Source organism: Narcine bancroftii, chromosome 3, assembly GCF_036971445.1.
Source record: "Narcine bancroftii isolate sNarBan1 chromosome 3, sNarBan1.hap1, whole genome shotgun sequence".
Lineage (NCBI taxonomy): Eukaryota > Metazoa > Chordata > Chondrichthyes > Torpediniformes > Narcinidae > Narcine > Narcine bancroftii.
Window position 1 is genome coordinate 28,146,371 of NC_091471.1, and position 25,701 is coordinate 28,172,071.

Below are 25,701 nucleotides of genomic sequence, written 5' to 3' on the forward strand. Positions count from 1 at the left end.
TATGTTGGGAAAACACTCAAGAGGGACTATAGGAAGAAAAACAGTTTCTAGATCGTTCGCCAAAAGAAAAAAAGGGAAAAACATCTCTCTTTACCGACAAATTGACTCTCGTTCTCTATCGCTTTTCCAAAGAAAACCAACATGCTCCTAATTGTGTGTTGATTCTGCAGCCACCAATTCAATAGAAATTCCTTTCCTCGGGGGAGTGGTGTGAATGCTACCTCACGGGGTACATTTTACGGGAAGCCCCCTAAACACGGGAGAGAAAGGGACATAAGATATGTGAATGCGGGGGTATCAAGGAGGGGGGGGGGGGGACACAGACGGAGACGCGGGCATTGCCTCCATCCTGAAAACGACGAATTTTACAAACATTTTTTCTTGCTCACAGTGTTACGTGCGCTGCTTTTAGTCTTGAGTCAGAGGAGCCCCGTCTATGGAGTTAGCCTGTCTGTCTTTTTCTGGCGCCCCTGATTGGCCAGAAGTTTGCCTGCTGAAACTGACTTGCTCGTAGTCTTTGAGAAGCACAAAGAGCGACCTCTCGCTCACAACCTTGACGTGGTTTTTTAAAACCAACAAACTGTGGCGAGAGAGAAAGAAAGAGGGAAAAAAAGAGCGCAGAGGCGGAAACTCCAGCAGTTAGTAATGCTGGGCAACGATTACTTGTGGGTCAGATTTATTTTGGAGTCAACCTAGGCTCAGATTGCAATCCCTCTCCCTTCTCCACAGCCGTGCTGTAGAGAGACAGAGAGAGAGAGAGACTTGAAAGCCGAAGAAGGGAAGGAACTGCCAATCGAAGAGCGCAGGTATTTATTTTGCCTGACTGACTGGGAACGACCTTCAGGGCCCTTTCCCGGTTCTTTCCGCCTCAGCTGACTAACATTCTCCACCAGACCGACAGAGAGAAAGACCAGAGAGAGAGAGACAGAGAGTTTGCCGGTCACGCTGCGAAGAAATGGTCGCAGCGAGGGCGAAGCAAATCCTGATCTTTCAGAATATGTAAAATAATAAAAGGAGATCGGGAGTGGAGCGTGTCGGACTCCTCGGGCGCTGTGTTGAAGGATCTCCTGTCCTTTCTCAGTAGTTGGATCGTCTCCACCGCGGAAGTTGGCATCGATTGACCCAGCATGGACTGGCTCCTGGATTTAAAACCTACGTGTTTGATATTCTTTTCCTACACGGGACAAAATGGGAAATCCTTGCCTTAAACAGCGCGGATTAGTTCCAGTTCACAAGCCGAAGGGTGCAGGTATGCAAGAGACAAACAAATACGACCAGAAGCGAATTAACTTGTTCCTCGCGGTCAGTTTATTTTCTGTCCCCTGGGGCAAGTTTGTTTCTTAATCATTAGATATTTTTTTTTGCATTACTTTCAAGGCCTCTGCGAGTTCCCAGAGCGCTAATGAACTACCAACAACGAGCTCATACAATTTCGCCAGCGAGCCGATTTACAATTAGGTTCCAATCCTGTGTGAAGTGCGCACTTGCGCGACTGAATTTCGAAACATACGCCAATCAGTGCGGAGTTGTTTGCATTGGGCGCCGATGCAGCCCCTCCCCCTCTGCAAGCTCCACTCACTGCCCACCGAGGGTACGAGCGGCCGCTGTGTGTCTGTGATGAGCACAGGCAAAGAGTTGATAAAGGTGGCTGCGTTATCAAAGGTCCGCCGTAAAGAAAGTGGTGGTGGGGGGAGGGTCATCAGGACTGACCGACCCTGAAACGCAGAAATAGAGGCCGGAGGGGCAGCATCCGGTTACGGTCTTCAAACTTCAAGTACGTGGGTGCCAGCTATTTGTGCGCGTTAGGGGCTTTCAGGGAAAAACTTTGGCACGTTTGCTCCGTGCTCCGCTGCGCCCTGAAGCCGAGGAGAACTCCCCCAGCACGTGGGCAATGCTCAGTGCCGCTGGTCATCTCCCATCCTTCAGCTCACTTTGTAACATGTTTTGGTGCAAATTGGGAACTAATGACAATGTGTAATTGCATGACATGTTGGAGGCGGTCGATACCTTGTTTTGTATCCTCGGGGCACGCAACCTTAGACGGGGTCTGAGGCAAAGTTTAATGGAAAGTGGAGATGATATCACACATAGGTGAAAGTACTCACTTTAGTTTGCATCTTCTCCAGAAGTGCTAAAATTGAGAATGTTAGCTTAAGTTGCAGTTAATGTCACACTCCTCAACAATACGGATAAAGTCTTAAATTTTTTTTGCTTTGCCATTGGGAATAAGAGGCGATTCTTGATCCCAGTTTTTTTAATTAAACACCACTCCTTTTGAGGAATTAATAAACAACGAGGGAAGCGAAATTATGTGGGCAAAAGGCTTCCGAGTTACTCGAATGGGTAGCAGGTCCCTAATCTGGAGAGTGTGAGCGTGAATCCTGTCAGACTGATAGCCTCGCCCACAAGTAAAAGCATACACACACATACCCACGCACAAAAAAAAAACCCACTTATTTACTTTCAGCCTGGAAAAAGTAACGAATATAAAGAAGCAGCTTCGCTTTGTTTCGGAGGGAAGAGAACGATGGCATTTCTCCGGCTGGCTTGGTTGATTTGGGGATTCACAGCGCTCACAGAAGGTGCAAGGGGTGAGTAGTCTGAGCGTTTTCATTCAAAAATTGGGCTTCGTATCTGGTGTTGAAAAGATTTTGTGTGTATTGGTGGTTCTGATGAGGGTTCTTCTCGAGGCAAATATGACCTTTTTTCCCCCCCCAAAGAATAATTTGGTAGCGATACCCAGCAGATCGAACAGCGACTATCGCGAGAGAGTAAAACAAAACCCAGGGTTAACATTTCAAGCAATAACTTTTTCTCAGAACAATTTTGACATCTGTCTGTTTATCATTCCAATGTTAACGCGGCGGTTTTTAAAGACGTGGCCACACCCTGGCTAAGGGACTATTTTAAAAGAGTCTTAATTTCTACCCTCGGTTAGGAGTTTCTTTGCATGCCTCCAAAGCAGGATCCAGAATCTTTCTGAGGCCGGAGACAGTCTTGTTTGCGTGTTAAAATCGTCAGGTTGTCTCCAGTTCTCAAGCCATCAAGCAAAGAAAACGATTGCATTCCTGGTCGGCGAGTGTCTGCCCTCTTGTGTCATCCCCCTCTGACTTGTGCAGTTCTGGGGCATTCGTGACCAAGTAGGTCTATTCGCCTTTTGATCTGGGAGTCCGTGGACGGGCACGTTGTATTTTCGCCTCACAGTGAAATGCACGCGTTTCCCAATGATCCGTCTTGCTTCATTAAATTGAGAGATTTAAGAGGCGATTTTCACACCGGGATTACCCGGTTGTTTTCTCTTGTGGGAATTCGCGGAATCATTTATTTAACAGTGAGGGATCTCATTCCAGCGGACCAGGATTTAATATCTAACTGAGATCCCCGATCCGTCTCCACTACTTTGTCGCACAAGGCGCTTCTTAATACGCGGAGTTATTGGTACATTGGTAGAGCGATCAAAGCCGGAAATCACTAATCAAAATATAGAACATTATAGCTGAGTCCAGACCCTTCGGCCCAGTGACCGACAACAGCGTTTCACGTTTCACAAACTCTGCTCGGTGTTTAACTCTAGGAACAAGAGCGACGGAGGTCTGAAGTCAGGTTGAATTTAGGGTGCAAAGGTTGATCCGTGTATCCAAATTCCTTGCCGGGCTCATTGCACAGATCTTCCACACACATAGTTGGCCACGGAGCCGTGAAGACTGTGTGGAACTCCATTATCTTCCCTCGTGATTTATAGTATTGGTTAAAAGTGAATAAAGCGACCACGCTTTGTCAGGGGAAAAGCAACTTTTCCTTGAAAGATCCTCATCAAAGGACCAAACGTCTGTGTATAAATATCATCTATTTATCTCAAACCAAAAAGAAACACTCCGCTGGAGGAACCGAGCAGGGTGAGCACCATCTGTGGGAGAAAGGGGAATGGTCAACATTTCGGGTCGGAAAATTAACCATCTTTTCTGCCACTGTTTCCGCTCGAACCGTTGAGTTCCTCTACCATTATTGTTTTAGTTCCAGATTCCAGCATCTGCTGTCTCTCATGTGTCTATCTATTTACCTATTCTACTTACCTAACCTATCTACCCTAGCTACCTAACCTATCTATCCTACCTACCCTACCCCACCGACCTATGTACCCACCTATTTACCTAACCTTTCTACCCTATCTATCCTACCTTCCTAACTTATCTACCCTACCTACCTAACCTATCCACACTATCTATCCTACCTTCCTAACCTATCTACCCTACTCCACCGACCTAACCTAGCTATTTACCCACCGACCTAACCTAACCTATCTACCCACCTACTTTCCTAACCTATGTACCTACCTATTTACCTAACCTATCTACCCACCTACTTACCTAACCTATGTACCTACCTATTTACCTAACCTATCTACCCACCTACTTACCTAACCTATCTACCCTAGCTACCTATCCTACCTACCTAACCTACCCCACCGACCTATGTACCCACCTATTTACCTAACCTTTCTACCCTATCTATCCTACCTACCTAACTTATCTATCTTACCTACCTAACCTATCTATCCTACCTTCCTAACCTATCTATCCTACTCCACCGACCTAACCTAGCTATTTACCCACCGACCTAACCTAACCTATCTACCCACCTACTTTCCTAACCTATGTACCTACCTATTTACCTAACCTATCTACCCACCTACTTACCTAACCTATCCACCCACCTACTTACTAACCTATACACCCACCTACTTACCTAACCTATCTACCCACCTACTTACCTAACCTATCTACCCATCGACCTCGCATTATCTCTATTATCTCCGAATTACTGTTGGTTGAACGGATGTATTTAACGTTTCCGAAAAGATCGCGCATGAATTGTGTCTTCTTCATTTCACAAGTCTGCTCATTTTAACCACTGTAAACAAAAAGGACAGATATCTGCGTAATTATCTAACAACGATTTCAATTTGCAGAAAGAATTCCAGCCAATATCCGGAGGTTGATTCCACGGAGATTTTTTTAAATGTATAGAATCAAGGCATTCAATGTGATCATTTTTATAATTCGTTTTAACTAATGGACTTGACTGTTGTTACATTATGAGGACGATTGCATTCAGGGCTGTAAAGTTATCGTGGTTAACGGTGGAGAATGTTTACGCGTTGTCATGAAGTGAAGCTCGGGATTTTTTTGATTTGCTTTGTGATAATGAGTAATTTTACGGAACATTGACAGGATTTTATTTTGCTCGTGCTTGTTACATAACAAGAGGAAGGGCTTTTGACGCGTTGTGTTTATTGGGATGGGGTGAGGGGGAATTCTGCCGCGTCTTCTGTCGAGATTTGCACATACCTGGATACGAGTCTTATCTGGTGGAAATTTCCAGCGCGATCCATTCGACGCGTAAAATGAAAATAGGTGGATAGAATTGTTTTGTCAAGAAAGGAACATCATTCTCTGAAATTGTACGACTCTTATGTTAAGGTCAGCTGGCGGAGCTCAGTTGTTGACGATTTTCTCAAATCGATAAGAAGGAAATCGAATCAATGCCCATCACCACATTAAAAGCAACTGGGAATCGGAGAGAGAGAAACTGAAAGGAGTTCACGAGTAAACTTTGATTGAAGGGATTAGTTATGTGCCTAAAATAACGTGTTTCACTGTAGTCTGGGGGAGAAAGAACATGTGAGTGGATAGGACAGTTGCTCCCTGCAGATAGGATGAGCTCGACGGGCAGATTGGCCTCCCTCAGTATAATTTGTGATTCATATGATATATGAGGAAATCCAAAAAATATTACACTGGGGAAGTAGAAGTGGATGTAAGATAGAGCGTAGTTGGAACTGGGACTTGAGCAACACGATCCCGAGGGAGTTTCGGGACGTGGAACCAAAAGATAGGACGGAGTTATAGGCCGAATGGCATTTTGGGCCGGCCCTACCTTCTCGTAAAGGCGGCGCTAACGCTTGGGAATAACCCATTTTGTGTAAGTCAGATGCCAAAGGTGTTTGGCGTCAGATCGAGTTCCTTTGCGATGCGGAACATTAACCTTGTAACTGCTTCACTGTTTTTAGTGAGAGTAAGTGCGGCTGCTTTTATCCCACGAGAAAACGAATGGTCCTCGATGTGGCGTTCGGAGCGTGACATGTGCCGGCCGCGTCCGGGACCTTGCCAGGAGGATACCTGGCAATGAAGAGCACTGGGTGCAAGCGGAAGATCACGGGGTCCGCGGAATTGCACACGAATTGAGATGAAGCTATTTATGACCTAGCAGGCGAAGAAACGTGTTTGTTTTTCGTGACAAATTTTGATGGATGGAGAGCCGCGTCTTTAGAGGAGGGGCGGGACACACAGGCACTTTACCTGTTTACACATTCATAGACTGACACTCGCACACACGGCCCTCAAACTTCCTACGCGCAACGATTCCTTCGACATCAATCGAGTTTCATTTGACTCGTGTTGCAGTTCCAGATATAACACTTTTGTTTGGGAAAAAAAAAGTCTTTGAAACATATTCTAGGCAGCACTCCTCTTGTAAATGAATACAACTATATCACTCTTTCAGAAACCAATGCCAACTTCAGGCTGAGTATGCCTGTGGTTTTAATTCTTCTGGCCATCTTCTGGCGGCGGTACCACACTCTTTGGTGACAAGTCCCAGTCCCTTCGAGTGGAGTAAAGTTACCGATGCCCGGAAAGAATAGACTGAATTTACTGAGCAAATGAGATGCTTTGGGCATAGGGTGTATTTGCAGCATTCTGTGTTCACAGGCCAACTCACCTTGTCGTCCAGCGTCTCTCCACCCCGCTCTATTTCGATAACTCTTGGTATCCTTCCAAATAAACCCAGATGCCCAGTTCCACATTCTGACACTGAATATTATTGGAATAATGACTGCCCTATATGCATGACTTCTGCCCCCTTTCTGTTTCTTATCCACATGTTCCCATAGATATGATGCCATATGTCACACACACAGAAGTGCCAACATTGTTGCAGCCACACAGGTAAGAGACATCAGTAACAATAATTAAATATCGTGATGTGGCAGAAAAAAGACAACGTGCAAAACTATAAATAAATATTCACAATTGCAGCAGGTTAAAAATTGTTTTAATGCTTCACTGCTTCAACACAGTAGACAGATATTTTGGTGGTCCTAAATTATTTTATGGTTAGGGTGGCATGGGCAAGTGTCTGATAACAGTTGAAAAAAAAAGTTCTTGAATTTAGAGATTCCCAGGTTTCAGCAAGAAGAGATGTGCTGGTTGATGGTACACCACCACATCTCACTGCCAGAATCCTGGCCCCTTCCTTTCTCTTTTAACAGTCAAACTTCACTGAATGGGCAGAGATTTACATCAGACACCTCAAAAACACAAACTCAAGGGGGATTTATTTAAGGCCTCTTGCATTTTATTGATTTTTTTCTCTCTCCGTATTGCACAGTTTGTTTACATTTCTTTCTTTGTTTACATGTGTTCATTGAATCAGCTTTTGTTTGCACTGCCAATAAATGGTAATTCTGCCTGGCTTGCAGGGAAAAAGAATCTCAAGATTATATGTGATGTACTCCGATAATAAATCAGAATAATCAGAAGACTGTTTTGTTTTCAGTAATGAATTCTGTTGGCTCTCCACTGATTCCACCCCTTCCCCTGACATATTCAACTCTGAGATAAGCTTCCCACCACAAACCAGCTCCATTAATTGGATGGTCTATTCCCACTTTATAACTTCATGCTTGCCTCAGCTCAGATGCTGCTGCCACACTTGAACAGCTTCTGGTCTTGATTTCACTCTTACACTCACTGATCAGCCTCCCTGCCTAATACCCTGGTCATGCAATCTCTGTTGCCAAGCCAAGTCGCACCACTTCCCATTTTTCAATGGCATGCTGTAAAGCAGCATCACGTTGGCATACAGAAGGATGAGGGGAAGTCTCATGGAAACATTTTGAATGCTGAAAGACTTCGACAGAGGCAACCTGGCAAGGTTGTTTCCCATGACAGAGGAAACAAAATCATAGGTGTATGTAAGGCAGAGATTGACAGGTATTTGATTAATCAAGGGTTTACTGGGAGAAGGCTAGGAAATAAGGCTGAGTGAGTGGATGGATCAGCTCATGATAAAATGGTGGAGAAAACTCGATGGGCCGATTGGCCTACTTCTGCTCCTATATCTTGTGATCTTGATTTGGAATAACCATTGGACAGTCCCCTGCAGAGATTCAAGTTAATGTATGACATTAATAAGAATAAATAAAAATGTAAATATTATTATGAATTTGAAACAATCTCATAATTAAAAATTTAATCTGTGATTATACAGTTTGTGAAACTGTCATTAGACCTTACACAAAGTCTAAGATATTCAAGGAGAGTGGAGCTAAGTTTCTGGAGAGTATGTTAAAGTCTATTCATGTTCCTTCATTGGTTGTATGAGGAATGAGAAATAAAGTCAGTGGCAGATTAACTACCATGCGAGTCCCTAGGCTGAGCTTTAGTGCAAAGAATAAAGTGACCTTGTTACATTAAATAACCTATATCAGGGGTCTCCAAAAGTGGCCAATATTGACCCCCCCACCCCTGGTCGAAAAATGCCGGGGTGGTTGATTGAACTTTTGGGGTTGAAAGAATTTTAGAGCCCAATGTAAACGCTCCTGCTGGGAGTCTGACACCCCTTCTCCTGCCAGGGCCCCCTTCCTTCGGGGCCTCTTCTAAAAGAATCTAGAACTTTGGTCATTGGAGTTCCAAAATAAGGAGTTTAAACCAGGATGAGGCAATTCTTTTCTCCCTTTGCTGTGTCTTTAGAGCCTTCTTTAACAGGTAGAGGAAGCAGACTTTGACTATATTTGAAGGTAGAAATGGACAAGTATTTGATAAACAAGGAATAAAAGTGACCAAGGGTAGATGGGCAGGTGGAGTTGTGATCCGCCACTGGCAAAAGTAATTTCCACATTGGGAAATACATGCATTGAAATTCCAGAGCTAAAAAAAAACAGCTGGAGAAACTGAGTGAAGCAAGAAAGTCTGCAGACGCTGTGCTTGCAGTTAATACACACAAGTGCTGGAGAAACTCAGCAGGTCCCACAGTGCCCAGAGAAAGCAAAGATATAGAACCAACATTACGGGCCTGAGCCCTTTGTCAGGGTCTTCCCAGCACTTTTGTGCTGGGTCAGCAGGCCAGACACAATTGACAGAGGAAAAGAGAAGGGACTGTTGGGGTTGGAATGTTGAACAAATTAAGGTGGGAGGGACCCCAGCAAGTCAACCAGTAGCACATATGGTGGGGAAAAAAAGTCAACCTTTAGATTCCAACCTTGTTCTCAATATCTAGATGTAATATCACCCGATCCAACATCATCACGGAGACTTCAGATTTATTGTCATCACCTACAAACCTGAGATTCCTTTTTCCTGAGGGCGCAGGAAAGAAAACCAGGTTGTTGACCTTTTGCTTCAACAGTATCAAACTGTCCTATTGTCTTCATCTAGCGAAGTCCTCCCTCAGGCCTTTGCCTTCCAACCGCACTTTCCTCTCTGTCTTTTTTTTAACCTCCCTTAGGGGTTTTTCGACTGCAGGTCATTGTAAAGGCACAATCGACAAAAAAATTGCCGTGCCACGGGCAGTCAAAATCTTGAGTCAATTCCTGGACCGCGATGGATCCTGCGGGACCGCCCCTACTTTTCGGGGGAAGTCTTCAGTCTGAAATCACACCGCAGAACTCACCTCATGAACTCTATGTCCAGCTGGTGACTCCGGCCACGTAAAAAAAAAAGCACCGGCACTAAGCCGGACAGGAACTTAACGGGTACAGTGTAAACGACCACAAGTGATGTTAATTTATGTTAAATTTCTTTTCACAGATTTTTCCAACATTGCTGTCCAAAAAACCCCCACTCCTTTAAACTTCCTCTGTGACCTAACTTTTGGCCATTAACTGTAATGTCCCATTTGTAGCTCCTGGTCAAACTCTGTTTGGGAACGTGAAACGCCTGGGCTGGGGTTGTTCCACTGGGTTCCAGGTGCTGCTATAACCCTGGCTGAGAATCAGGAGGTTGTGCTCCGGGTTTTTAAACATCCTTTCCATTTTTTACTCTCTCTCTCTCTCAGCATTGCCGTCACCAAAAACTTTTCTCTCTCCCCCCCCCCCCCCCACCCCTTCAGTTGGCAAGTCTTTTTAATCGTCGTGTTTACACTCAAGTTTATTACCAGCTCTGCCTGCGGGGATTTACATAATTTACTCTCCCGAGGGAGAGAGAGAGGGGGGAGGAAGACACTTTTTTTTAGCACCCCTTGAGACAACAGACGGTGTTTGCAGAGTTTGACTCCGTTTATCCAGAACAATACAGCCCGTCCATTCAAAGAGGGACAAAAGGCATCAGTTTTCAAGCATTTTTTCCTCTCTCTCTCTCTCTCTCTACAACCTTGTTCCTCACCGACGGATGTAGCTGGAGGAAATTATTATTCCAGCTTTATTCCAATAATTTCTCGAGGAAGCAGATAAGGTTTAATTAACTGGGTCTGATTCCAGGATTTCCCTATCAGAGGTTCCCGTCGCTGCGCGCTGCTCTGTTTCCAGATGTGGATGGGCGTGATGTGGTTGGACGCCACGAGGGTGAAATTGACCATCCGTTTCATTCATTTCCGAGGCTTCGATCCTGTCTGTGAAGGGCCAATCTGAAGGGGAGGGGGGTTAGGACCACACACGCTCAATGACTTAGTCACAGGAGCGCGACGCCTTTTTATCTCTCATAGAGAGAGAAACACAGACAGGGAGAGAATGACACACACACACACACACAACACACAGTCATACCAACGAAAACAAGCCCTTCTGCCCAAGCCTCCATTCCGCGCAGTTTGGCTGCCTGTTTGCCTGCGTTTGGCCTATTTTCCTATAAAAATATCCTATCCAGTCTTAATGTCTTTTAAGGATCGAAATTGCACCCGCCCCTACAGTTTCTTGGAGAAACTCTTTCGATTTACCTCTGGGTGGAAAAAATGTGTCACCCCCCCACCCCCAGGTCTCTTTAAAATCTTACCCTTCCCACCTCTTCTGGACTCTACCCTGGGGGAAAACCTAACCGATCACCTTATCATATGTCCCTTATGCTTTTGTATACTTCCAGGTCCTACCATTTACTGTGTAAGCCTGGCCCTCTAGATTGCGCCCAGCACTGATCCCTGTGACACTCTACTGGTCACTTCACACACACACACACATATTCACTGTTACACATTTTTTCAGCCTTTAATCAGATACTATTCACCCACCCACACACACACACACACACACACACACACACTCAGTTTCTCAATCATACACTTGTAAGGCTCTTCCCCACACAGACATACAAATTATCTTCCCCTCCATTGACTTTATTTCTCTCTGCCTTCCGGAAAGCATCCAGGATATGACAGGACAGAGCCTGTCATGCTCTCTTCTTCCTTCTCTTTGGGCAGTAGATGTATGAGTTTGCGAGCATGCTTCTCCAGATTCAATGACAGTTTCTTCCCTGCACTGATCAGATTCTTGAATGGTCTTCCTGTTAGAGTAGAATGATGCCTTGCACTGCTATGTTACATTCTAACATGACAATATTACATGACAATAATGGAACCTTCACCTTTAAACTGCATTTTCTCTATAACAGTCTACCCTACACTTTTATTGTAACACTATGCATTTTTAAAATTCTTGCACTATTTCCTGTGCTTTGCAGAGGTTGACCTGTCTGGATGGCACACAAAACATAGTTTCTCACCGTATTTTGCTACTGGGGATAATAAACATAAACCTGAGCATTCACTTGTATTCTCCTACATACACTCGCACACTCACCCACCTTGTCCCCTAATGTATAGGGGATGGCACCTCTTCTAAAAGAATCTAGAACTTTGGTCATTGGAGTTCCAAAATAAGGAGTTTAAACCAAGATGAGGCAATTCTTTTCTCCCTTTGCTGTGTCTTTAGAGCCTTCTTTAACAGGTAGAGGAAGCAGACTTTGACTATATTTGAAGGTAGAAATGGACAAGTATTTGATAAACAAGGAATAAAAGTGACCAAGGGTAGATGAGCAGGTGGAGTTGTGATTATAATTACATCAACCCTGATGGTCTTAAGGGAATTGAAGTGGCTGACTCCTGATGCCACTTGGTGGGTTCATGCATAGAGAAGAGCGACCCACAGTGACACATGGGCATCAGACAAACATCCTTACACAAATACATATTAATGTCTGATACTTATCTAAAACTGTTCGCCTTGCTGCTATCAAAAAGGACCTGCTGCCCAGTTTGAGTGATGAATGAGGTGAATAAATGAGGAGGTGGAGTTTGTACATCAGAAAGGGTAAATTTGTTCGACATTTGCAGGACCTGAAACAAACTCTATTTGCAATGTCACCAACTGGAGTTTGGTTTTCAATAAAATAAACAACAAGGTAATGAGAACAAATTACATAGAGGATGTTTCAAACCTCTGTGGTGGATTGAGATGATTGGCCTCCATTACAGATGTTGCTGGAATGTTTGGTGTTTGCTGTTTCAGGGTTTAATGCTCTCTCCTCAGCATTCCGCAAAGATTATTTGATCATCTAAATCCTTACAAATTTGTGTTATTGTTATTCTGTTCTTGGTGAGCATAGGATTTATTTTTAAATTGCAATCTTGTATGCAAAGGACATTTATAGTGAGTAGAAAGAAATTCTGAAGTAACCTTTAGACACATAGCGACACCTCATCTGTAACTGCCTTTGATAGTAGAACAACATTAATTTAGTGCAAAAAAAAGCTTCGACTGGCTAAATTAACATGGCAGCCATACCAGAGCAGAGGGTGAGTAGAAAGCTTGCTACATTTTATTGGGAGTGACAGCACGTGGACAGTTGATTTCCTGCAACCTGTGAAAAAGTCATGGTTCACCAGAAGCAGCGGCGAGTGAACAGTCTGCCCAGAAACCTGATACCAGTTTGAAGGAATTAACCGAGGAAATTCTTGGAACTTTCAAAAAAAAAAGGTTCCATGGGTTGCAACCAACTGCCCACGGTTCCACAAATCTCGAGAAGATTTGGCGTTTATACAGATTTCTGTGGGAGGCGCTGTGATTCCAGTAAATTGTTTGAAAGCTTGCACCAGATATAATCTATGTTTTCAATGTTCCTCCTGCTTTGAAGCTTGGCTTTCCGTGCAGCTCAACAAAAGTTTTGTCTTCATCTGCAAGGGCGAAAAATGGCGCGGATCAAAGGCATGTGATGAGAGAAAGGCTCTGTGTGTTAACAGGGGCCTACAGCTGGATGTTGTTAATGCGGCAGATATTCTGATCACTTCACGGGAAAAGTGGGTGGTGTGGATAATTAGAACACTGTGCCTTTCATCTCTGCAAGTGTGAGTCTCTCCCTCTCTGTTCGATCCTCCCATATTTCTCCCCCCTCACAGCTGTTAAGTGTAATATGATGAGGGCACAATTTCAATCCAGTTCCCCAGTTCGTAACACAATACTCCTGCTACTTTGGTGCCATTTGGAGAATCTCACAGGCGATAAGAGCGGAGCTGATGTAGGAGAGCCAGCCATAGACAAAGGCTCTTATACGGACACAGTACTCATCTATCCCATACTATTGCTGGTGCGTCAGGAGGGAGGGAGGTAGTTTCACATTAGATCCAATATTTGCTGAAATATTCAATGCCAGAGGACCAAAGGACAATGTAATTGTACCATCGTCTTTTGACCTGGGATAACTGAACATTTTTTATCCATTTATTTATTGTCTCTTTAATTCAATTATGTATGTTTTTTTCTTAACAAAGTGCCCATTTGGCCGAGCAAGTAAGAATTTTGCTGCATATGTACTTTGTAAAATGTGTATGACAATGAACTTATTCTCAGCATGGTTGCATTTCCCACCATTTCCAATTTCTGAAGCAGGGTACTTGGAAGCGACACTGCAGTCTGGAATCCAGGAGTTGTGATGGCTTTCATTCCCAGTGATCCTCAATGGTTCATGGTTTCGTATTGCTGAAATTAGATGCATTTCACACAGCAAAAAAAAATGCCTTCTGATAATAATTGGCAATTAATCATGAGACATGGATTGTGTGCATGGCCAGAGGCTTTTTCCCAGGACTGAAATCACTAACATGAGGGGACATAGTTTTATGATGCTTGGGAGTAAGTAAGAGGTAAGATTCTCATGGAGGGTGGTGGGTACATGGAATGCACTGCAGCAAAGGTGGTGGAGGCAGGTAAGACAGAATGTTTTAAGAGACTATTAGACAGATACGTGGAACTGTGAAAATGGAGGGTTATGGAGTGGGGAAATTCAAGGCAGTTGCTAGACTAGATTATTATGTTGGCACAAAGAGCCTGTACTGTGCTCTATGTTCTCTAAATCAAATTCGTGTTTGATCAGGTTACCCACTTTTTGAACAGATGTGCAGAAATGAGGAATGATCAGAAGGACAGCAGGGCAGAAAAAGCACAATTCAGTCAATCTTCTCCATATCCCAATCAACCACTGTCCCTTCCCTGTCAAGCACAGAGGGTGTGAAAACTGGGAACAGATACGATGATAATAAGCTCTCACAAATAAAAGTATGACAATCTATTCTTGAAATAAGTTGAGTAAGAAATATTCACATGGAGATTTAGGCAGAACTTACCTGCTGCAATTATAATGAGAATGCTAGCGTCTTTAATATCCACCTTTAACAGCCAGGGTTTAATGTCCCAACTGAGAGCTCAGTGCTGGGAAAGTTTTTGTGATATTAATGGCATGCAATCCATGCTGCTTCACTGTGAGACCTTGAGGGGAGAGGTCAGGTCAGAAGTATAGGTCTGTCCAGCCCTTCATCAAGAGCCTCCTGAAATAACAGGTCAGAACCCCTGGCAAGGATCAACAGCCGTTCCACTTTGAATAAATAATATGCTGACCATTGCCAGCTGTTATTTCTGTCACTTTACAAATGAGATGTTGAAATGCAACCTCAGACTTTTGGACTGGTTTTCTATTTTCCATTCGTTCTACCTGTCAATTAATGTCAAACATGTGCATTTTATAATGAGGAACGTGTTGCTAAAGTGACAGTTTATATTCAGCAGGCCTTGTCTGATGCTAGGGAGATACCCCTTTAGGAAAGTGTATTTACTGAACTGATTGTAAACCATTGGAAGTTAGTGGACAAAAAAAAGTCTGATTTCAGACACTTATAGTTTTTAGACTGCAGGCATGTAATGGCACAAACAAGACACTTTGCTGCTACACAGGCAGTCTAAAAAGAAATGTGCAGGAATTTTGAGTCAATTCCTGCATTGTGATTTATCCTGCAGTGTAAATCATACTGGAAAAATTCAATGATGGTCATCCATTCTACAGCACGTTCAACCAATGGGATTGTTGCACTCAGGTTCTTGCAGTCAAAAAAGGTGCCCAGTGTGTATGATCACATGAGCAGTAATTATGTTAATTTTTTCAGTGATTTACCCGACATTGCAGTCTAAAAAACAGACTGGAATCTGGGCTGATAAATTCTTCTCACTCTGCAGCCAGTCCTCTTGGTGGTTTCACAAATTGGAGGACAGATGGAGAATTTTATCCCTACAGCTGTTTCAATATTGACTGACAGACATCACAAAATAGTATTATTGTTAATCCCTCTGTTTAGTGGATTACACATGGAGTACATGTTAGGGACTGGTTCTTCACTGTAAAGTCACGATTTGTTGACCTCACAATTAATGACTCCACAGGTACAGTCGACGCTATGGTTCGGTGCACGAAATCACTTCTGAATCTTGATCACAGACATCTCAGCTGATGCTGCAGTGCAATGTTGAGGAAATGCGGCACTGGCTTTTCGGAACTCCTCTCTCTGATGTTGGTAAAGGATCCTCTTCTGAGGAAGAGTTGGGGAGTGTTTAATCCAGCAGTAAAACCAAGAATATGATGATTTGGTCATTATTGCATTGTTGTTTGCAACAGCATACTATGTGGAAAGTGGGTAGAATATTTCCTATACTATAGTCTTCATAAGACTTCATTAGCTGCAATGAAGTGTAGTTACTGTGGGAGTCATTCAATAATTACATTTATGAAAATGTTTGGAAACCCAGAGGAAACTGCGCCAAGACCACATCATCTCCCAGTCTTCCCTCTTGTCCATTCTGTCAAGCATCTCCTGCCCCATTCATGACGGAGTCTGTGGAGCCCACTTTGTCCTATCAGTCACCTCAGAACCCATAAAACTGATTTGAAAGTAAGGCCTCCTCAATAATGTGGCACCACCCTTGAAGATTAAGTTTGCCAGCTTGCAACATTTCATGATACAGTCACAGCACTAATTTCAACCAATGTTAAAAGGCATAACCACCTCCATTTGCCTCTTGCTCTGAAGTTGGAGCCTTTGAGTCGTAATGAATGAAAATAGGCCCATTGAGTCTATGCTAAGCACAAAGCCGTAGAACAGTAGCACTCTAAAACAGACCCTTCGGCCCATCCAGTTCATATCAAACTATTATTTTGCTTAGTCTCATTCACATGCACTGGGATCATAGCCCCTCCCATCCATGTACCTATCCAAATTTTCATTAGGTCAAGTTCAAATTTATTGTCAGAGTATATACAACCTTGAGATTCATTTTCCTGCAGGCCAGGTAGAATATCTACTTAGCAGTAGTATAAACTGTACTCAAGAAAAAGAGACAAATGTAAACAAAAAAAGAAATGTAAACATACTGGCTGTGCATGTACAGAAAAAGATAAATATTCAGTAATAAATAATGTACAAAGTAAGAATCCTTAAATGAGTAATTGAATGAGCCTGTTGTATAGGAGTCTAATGGTAGAGGGGCAGCAACTAATCCTGAACCTGGTGCTATGAGTCTTGTGGGACCTGTACCTCTTTTCTCATGGCAACAGCAAGAATAGAGTGGATACTTGATTACTGCTGCTCTCGGATAGCAGAGTTCCTTTTAGATTTTCTTAGTGGTGGGGTGAGATTTGGCCAATTAACCTACCATACACCCCATGCCTTTGGCACATTGGAGGAAACAGGAAAACCTGGAGGAAACCCATACAGTCACAGGAAAAACGTGCAGACCTCACAGGATTGAACGCGAGTTTCTGGTACCTAGAGGCTGTGGCACTCTGGGTGCCCTAAACAACAGGAGACTTTCTAACAGACTTGAATCCTTCCCTCTTTCCAGCCCCTAATGATCTCCTCCTGCCTTTCCAAGTGATTCTTTCCGCACTTCCTAAATAAGGTCAGTCAGTAAGAAAAAAAGACTTTGAAATTATTATTATTTTAAAATTGTCTGTAAAAATACAGAGCAGATAAAGATAAATGACAAGAAGACTATTCAGTTTAGAATGGCCAATGGGAAATTAGAATCTTTCTTTGATAAATTTGAATTAAAAAGGTTTTCTTTTGGTGGATCGAGAGCAGCAAAGGCTGGTGAATATAACACAGATCTGCACTCCAGTCATATTGTATAATTTAATCTACAAACTGTAAGTGGCATTTTCCTTGCATAGATTTTTTTGTCAAATTTATATTATACAAAACCACTTCAAATAGGAGTGGTTGCGTATGAGTTAGCTCCTGATGGTCTGGAATTTGGCCTGTTTACATTGCAATGTAGATTAGTGAACATTAACTGGAACACTCTCAACAACTGTGGATGGGCAAAACTGGAGAGGTTGACTGGCCTGACGTAGTGCAGCAAGACAATAGAGGCATGGAACATTTGGCGGTTTCCTTGCATGTATCCTTCAGATTTTATTTTTCATAAGAATGTTCAGTTCTTTTTTGAATTTGCCTCTCAGCTTCAGTCTCCACTCTGCCATCATTTGTCACAGATTCCCCATCCTGCTGAGAAATCTTTTAGGGCAGAACGGTCAGCGTAACGATTGGCACAATGCTGTTGCAGCGCCAGTGATCCGACTGTCTGTAGGAGGTTATATGCTCCCTCCTTGTGTGCGTGGGTTTCTCCAAGGACTCTGGTTTCCTGCCACTGTTTGAAATGTACCTGGGGTTGTAGGTTAATGGGGTGTAATTGGACGGCATGGGCTCATGGGCCGAAAGGGCCTGTTGCCGTGCTGTATGTCTAAATTCTTGACCCCATGAACTATGAACTCTTTTGTGCCTAATTTAGTGTTGATTTTCATGCTTGTATTAGACAGTGGTTATACAGAGCAGAAACAGTTCATTTGGCCCACTATGCCTGTACCTGTGCCAACCTACATGAATCCCTGAGATACATATTCCTTAGAACCATAGAGCATTGCATCACAGAAACTGGCCCTTCATCCCATCTAGTCTGTGCCAAACTATTATTCTGCCAAGCCCATTAAACTGCACCTGGCACCCTAGCTCTCCATACCCCTCCAAAATATCCACATTTTTCTTCAGCGTCCAAATTAAGCCTACATTTCTTGGATACCTCTAGTTTTCCTGATCCATCTGCATGCACATTTAAACAAATGTACAAAATAGGGGCAGAAGCTGGTAATTCAAATCCTCCAATCTGTTTCTTGCAGTTTTCATAGCTGATTCTTTATATCAAACCTACCTTTCTCTCCAAGCTGCTTCTTTGGATTCCTCTAATCTAAAAATATCTTTTGATTTCTTTCTTGAAATTGATGAGGATGCGTCCATATCCCCTGGAGAAGAAGACTCCATTATTCACTGACTCCTGAATAAAAGAACATCTTCTTGATCTTAGCTGCCTTTTTATTCGGAGGTGAGCACCTCCTACTGTAGCTTTCTTGAAATGAATTATCAGTATTAGTCAATCTCCATTGGAATCCTTTATTTGTTCAGTGAAGTTACTGGATACATATCAGGGCAGGGGAATTGAAAACTAGAGGCCATAGATTTAAGGTGAGGGGGAAAGATTCAAAAGAATCTTTTATACAGAGGATGGTGGGTATATGAAATAAGCTGTCAGAGGACATTGGAGAGGAAAGTAGAAACATGGAAAAATAGGTATAGGAATAGGCCATTTGGCCCTTCAAGCCTACATCACCATTCATTATGATCATGGTTTATCAGTTCCTGGTTCCTGACCTTCTTCCCATACCCTATTGTAACATACAAAAGATATTTGGAAATGAAAGGTTTAGATAGAAGGATATGGGGTAAATGAAGACAAATGGGGCTAGCCTGGATTGATAATTTGGGTTGGCATGAACAAGATGGGTTGAAGGGTCTTTTTCTGTGTTGTAAAACTCTCTGCTTGTCCTACCAAACTCTACTGAGTACAAGCTTATTCTATTGAATCATTTTTCATCAGTCAACACTTTCATTCCAGGAATCAATCCTGGAGGCAACAAGAGAATAGGGAACCATTTGAAATTTAGCAATGTTTTGGATATAGTTAATAGTCCAAGGCTGCCTGATATTGCCGAGAATATATGCAGTTTGCATCAAAATCTAACCTGATTCTGAAGTATGATTTGAATACATCTAAGATAATTGGTTGCTAAATTTAAACAGAGCAAACGATGGTAGAATGAATTAATTTCTATACATAAATATTGAACTATATTGAAATAAACTACTCATTCCCACATATAATTACAACCACCCACTTTGCTGTGTGGTGCATGGGAATGGCTTACATATCTGCGTGCATGCCACACTTCATTTTTATTGGTAACTTCTTCATTTTACTGGGCATGACTGATGTAGAATAATCCAAGTTTACATTCTAAGCAATTGCCTGGAAATTGCTTCATGGCACATTGCTACCATAATGGGGAAGTTTCATTGTCATTTGCCAACCAACTTAATCTGAATGCTTAAATAAAACAGACTAAAAAGTATTCATGTAATAATATTAGATGACACGGCATCCAAACTTTTATTTTGAGTTCACTCTTCCGTGAATTTTAAGGCTGGCTTAACATTTGCTCATGCTTCTGTTGTGGGATCGGCTTCGGCCAGTAGATCCAATCTTCTTCCTTTATAGTAAAGTTATCATGCTTAAGGCTCAGGGCAGGATTAACCTGTTCTGATTGCACTTTTTGAAACCCGCAACCTGGCATAATTTTGGATGGTTTCCTTCACATTGCCATACTTGTAGAGAGGTCTGAGTCCCTCAGATTGGCTGCTCCAAATGGGTTTCATTGCCTTGCAGCCAGGATAGGTGTATGAGCTGTATGACTCCAATTTGTAAGGACTCATGGATAAATAGTACCCCATTCTTTCAAGTAACCAATGACTCCAATCTGCAGGGATTTGTGAACGATACAGACCACTACAAATAGCTGAGGTGCTCTCAGCAACAGGGGGCACAGAAATGAATACAGGTCCTACATATAATAGACAGACTCCAAAAAGCAGGGGCTCAAGGGTCCCACCAATTACTGTGTATTTTCCAATGGCATTTGAACCATAGATCTCTACAGCACAGAAACAGGCATTTCGGTCTATCTAGTCTGTGCCAAACTATTATTCTGTCTAGTCTCATTGACCTGAACCTGGGCCATAGTTCTCCATGCCCTTCCCATCCATGTACCTATCCAAATTTTTCTTAAGTGTAAAAATGGAGCCCACATTCACCACTTCAGCTGGTGGCGTGCTCCACACTCTCATCATTACTCTTCTTGAGAAGTTCCCCCTAATGTTCCCTTTAAACATTTCCCCTTTCATCCTTAACATGTGTCCTCTAGTTTTGTTTTGCCTCACCTCAGTGAGAAAAAGCCTGCTTGCATTTACTCTATCTATATCCCTCTTGGTTTTAAAACTTCCCCTCATTCTTCTACATTGCAGGAAATAAAGTTTTAACCTGTTTAACCTTTCTGTGTAAATCAGGTTTTTTTTAAACAAGGATGTCCAGCAATTTTTAAATAAATCTTACCTACATTCTTTTAAACTTATTGATATTGTTCCTGTAGTTAGGTGACAAAAATCTGCTAAAATTGCCCAAAATGCACACACCATCTTATAATTTAACACCTCATACTTGTCCGGATGAAATTCCAACTGCGATTTCTCTATCCATGGACCAAACTGATCTATATCGACTGTATCCTTTGACAACCTTCCTCACTACCCACAACCCTGCCATTTTCTGTGCTATCTGAAAACTTACCTTTGTATCACAAACCACAGAGTTTATTGCAGAACACCATTGGTCACAAATCTACAGTCTGAATAGCCACCCCCTCCCCTTTACTCCTGCCTTATATAGCCTACCCAATTTTGAATTCTATCTACCAAATCATGTGCCTTAATCTTCTGGATCAGTCAAACATTACAGCCTTTGTCAAAGTTTTACTAAAATCCATGGAAACCACATCCAGCGCACGACCCTCATGAATCATTTGGATCATCACCTCAAAGAAGCTCAACTTTGTGGAGCATGATCTACCCTAAACAAAGCCAGACTACCTAACCCTAAAACAAAGCTTTTCACTGTATCTGGTACATGTGACAATAAGCAATTCAATCCTCTCCAAAATGTTCTCTACCACTGAGCTTTTTTTTTCAATATCCCTGGATTGGAAGAAAAATTTGACGATCTACCCTACTTATGTCACCCATAATCTCACCGAGTCACCCTTCAGTCAACTTGACAACCCTGGCCTATCCAATCCCTGCTTAGAGCTAGTGCTCAAATCCAAGCAGTATCCTGGAGAAAAAGAATGACCCTTTAACATTGCAGTTAGTGGGTGTCAGCTCTTTCTGTCACAATCTTAAAGGAACTGCCTCCATGTGGTTCCAGCACATAACCTGCCACAGAATGAGCTTGATTTGTGTCTGCACTGATTAAGCTCAGAGTTCTCTATCATTTGCCTCAGAAATTCGAGATCTGTGGCATTGTGATTGCCAACTTTCAGAGACTGTTGGTGAGAATGTATCAGGTTGGCACAAAGAAAGCATTAGGATAAATTCATCTCGACCATGGGCATGTGGAGACTCTTTAGTTCAGGGGGGCAGAGGGGTTGATTTGCCCAAAATTTTACAAGGGGGCCTGCACTGCAGCCAGGCCACCTCACATCTCACCTCTGTGCTAAGTCGCAGGCTGCTTCCCCATTTGTGAAGGAGGTCCCTCCCTGACCACTCCGATCCCATTCCATCCGATGCCAAGACTCACATCTATCCCCAGGCCTGGGATACTTTATCATCCAAGGGAAGGTCTGTTGCTGTGGGAATGATGCTGGATGACGCTACACAGACTCTCTGATGTCATCATGTAGAGAGGCGGGAAGTGATTCCATCCATCAGCCACAGACCTGTGCCCGGGCTGCGACTGCCCTGTCACATGACGGCCAGTCCCGGCGTTTGCATCAGGTTTGCAGATGAGGCTATGGCCCGTGTCCAACCTGGGTTGGAGATGAGATGCGTAGTGTCTCGGGTGTGAAGATGCCCAGGGCTGTGAATTGGTGGACCAGGGGCCGCCATTATCATTAATTTGTTTATGTTTTTTCCTTTCTCTGCCCAATGTGTTTTTTCTTCTCACTTTGCCCAAATGTTTCTCACTGTTTTGTCTGAATTTGGGAGGGTCTCCCCCCACCCCCGCCCCCCCCCCCCCCGCCCCCCACTGGGTTGTATACCTATAATCTCTACTCCATCCATTTATACTTTACCAGAAAGAGGTTTAGTTTTGTGATAAATACTGTACTCATTATGGGGGATGTTTGTTATGGGACATTGGATACAATCAGTCTCTTGTGGCAGCAACAAGTTTTGCAATAGAAATGTTAAATGCAGCAGTTTATCTTTGGTGTTCCATTCTCTTTAAACCACAAAAACACGACCTCACTCTTAACACCATGTGCATTGAACTGAAACCTCAGCTTTCATATGTGTGCGTTTTTGCGTGCGCACATGCACGTACTTGCATGTGTATGTTCTGCATGTGTGTGTATATGCATTTGTGTTCTCGTTTGTGTGTTTGTGCACTTGCCTGTGTCTGTGTGTGCACGCACTACTTCGTCTTTGAACCAGTCATTGTCTGAGTATTTGGATGTGATTCAAAGCTCTAATTTCACTAACGAATGAACTGGGGTCCTTGGAGTACCAGCCAAGGCCATGGGTTACTCTATGGGGACACCCAGCTTTTGGCTTGCATTTGTGCCCCTCTGTGAACTGCCTGCAGTGGCAGGAAGCTGGGAGCAGGCCAGACGCCAGGGCTATTTGCTGGCGAGGACTGCTTGGCCTATAGACAAGCAATTTGGCAGAGTGGGGAGAAAATACTAAATAATAAAACAAAATGTTTCTGTGGCAGCCTGTTCCATTCTCCTTCCCTGATGAGATGTTGCACAACTCCTGAAACCTTGTTGGGCAGTTCAAATGGTGGTACACTAATAGATCCATAGCAACCATCCTTTTCCCTCCCCCACAGCCACTCTACCCCCATCCCCCTTCCCAAATTATACCAACCCTTTCTAAAATGCAGTCTGGATTAAAGTTACTTGAGAAACTCATGTAAAAACACAAAATGCTGCAGCAAAGGTAAAGATACATAACTAACGTTTTTGGCTTCAGCCCTTCATCAAAGTATAAGAAAATGCTGGCAAGCATCCGAACAAAAGAGTAGGAGTGGAGAAGGGGGGCTGGGGTGGCAAGGCAGGAGATGATAGGTGGAGAAAAGAGGGAGGGGACATCAGCAATGAGGGGGAGGGGAGATGGTAGGCCTGTGTGGGTGAAAAAAACTGGAAGGACAGGTAAAGGGGGAGGGGAAAGAAAAGGCAAGCAGGTTTAGTGGAAGGAAGTAAAGTCAATGTTCATGCCATATGGCTGGAGAGTGCCCAGACTGAAAATAAGGTGTATTTCTCCAATCTGTGGGTGGTCAGAGTGGGTCAGTAGAAAGGCCATGGACAGATATGTGAGCACAGGCGTGTGACCTGGGTGGCTCCTGGGAGATCACTTTTGTTACAAACAGAGTGAAGGTGCTAAGCGAAGCGATCTCCCAGTCTGCGAACGGTCTCTCTGATGTAGAGAATGCTACAAAGGGAGGACTGGATGCAGTAAATAAGTCCTCTGGATGTACAAGTGAAGTGTGGCTGCAAGTGAAAGGCCTGTTTGGAGCCCTGGACCATGGTGAGGGAGGAGGTATGGGCACAAGTGTTGCACCTCCTGAGGGCAAAGGGAAGTGCTGGGGGTGTGATGGGTAGGGAGGGATGAGTGCATGAGGGAATTGTGGAGGGAGCAGACCCTGCGGAAGGCTGAGAGGGAGGAGAGGGAAAAATATGTCTGGTGGTGAGATCCTCCAGTAAGTGCTGGAAATTCTGGCAGATAATGTTTTAGATGTGGAAGCTGGTGGGGTGGTAGGTAAGGATAAGGTGAATTCTCTGTTGGTTGTGTCAGGGGTCAGAGGGGGTCAGGGCAGATGAGCAGGAGATGGGGGAGATGCAGGTGAGGGCTGAGTTAATAGTGGTTGAGGGGAAGCCATGCTCATGGAAGAAGCAGGCATTTTGGAAGACCTCAACTTGGGAACAATGTGGTGGAGACGGAGAAATCGAGATAAGGGGCTGAAATCCTTGTAGGAGACAGGAAATGAGGAAGTGTAGTCCAGGTAGTTGTAGGAGTTGGAAGGTTTATAGTTGTCAGTGGAAAGCTTGTCTCCCGAGATGGAGACAAAGAGATCCATGAAGTGGAGAGTGCAATCGGAGATGGACCAGATGAGTTTGAGATCAGGGTGGAAGTTGGACGCAAAGTAAATGAAACTGATAAACTCATCACAGGTGCTTGAAGCAGCCCCAATGTAGTCGTCAATATATTGGAGTTGGAGGAATCTTGCCTGAGTAGGCTTACAGCATGGATTGCTCCACAAAGCCCTCAAAAGGGCAGGCGTAGCTGGGACCTATGTGGGTACCCATAGTTACTCTTTTGAATTGGAGGAAGTGGGATGAATTGAAGAGGAAATTACTTAGAGTGAGAAACTCAATAAACCTAATGTGTCCAACATTTACTGATCGAGAGCTGAAGTTTCCAAATAAAGTCAAGTTTATGGTCATCTGATTGTACAAGTACATCCTGACGAACCAGCCTTCCCCGGTCCTTGGTGCAAAACATGCAGACATACAACCAAACATAACATACATACAGACAAACAATACATATGCAGGACAAGTATTTAATCCCTACAAAAAAAAACAAATATTGTTTTGTACATGTGAGAGTCTCAGATGGTTAGTGTGAGCAGTTCCTTTGGTCATTCAGCATCCTCACTCCCCATGGGAAGAAACTGTTCCTCAACCTGGTGGTGCTGGCTCTGATCCTTCTGTATCTCTTTCCTGATAGGAGCAGCTGATGGATGCTGTGCTCAGGGAAGAGTTCCTCAATGATTTTGCGTGCCCTCTTCAGACAAGAATCCCAGTAGATCACGTCAATGGAGGGCAGAGAGACTCCAGTGATCCTCTCTGCCACTCTTACGTTCCTGTGAATTGTCCTCCAATCCATTTCTCTGAAGCAACTGTACCACACTGTGATGTTGCTGGTCAGAACACTCTATAGAAGACTGACAAAATGGTAGCTGGTAGCCTTGCCCGCTTCAGTCATCTCAGGAAGTGGAGTCACTGTTGCGCCTTCCTTACAAATGAGGAGATGTTGAGTGTCCACAATAGGTCACGAATTAAGTGAACTCCAAGGAAATTGGTGCTCTCCACTCTCTGTACTACAGAGTTGTTGATGTGTAGTGGAGGGTGGTCATTCCTGGTTTCCTGAAGTCCATGATCATCTCTTTCG

General features: G+C 43.5%; 1 protein-coding gene across 4 annotated transcripts in view; it reads left to right on the forward strand.

Annotated features, from left to right (window-relative positions):
• The first annotated feature begins 524 nt into the window (after positions 1-524).
• The window catches only part of LOC138757044 (fibroblast growth factor receptor-like 1), a 316,623-nt gene continuing 291,446 nt past the window's right edge, over positions 525-25,701 (forward strand). Inside the window, exons 1-2 of one of the 4 annotated variants that reach the window (XM_069923676.1) lie at positions 525-806; positions 2,468-2,591. In XM_069923676.1, coding sequence (XP_069779777.1) covers positions 2,528-2,591 — 64 coding nt within the window. In that variant the 5' untranslated portion in view covers positions 525-806; positions 2,468-2,527. The other 3 variants (XM_069923675.1, XM_069923677.1, XM_069923674.1) reach the window with 3 other exon arrangements.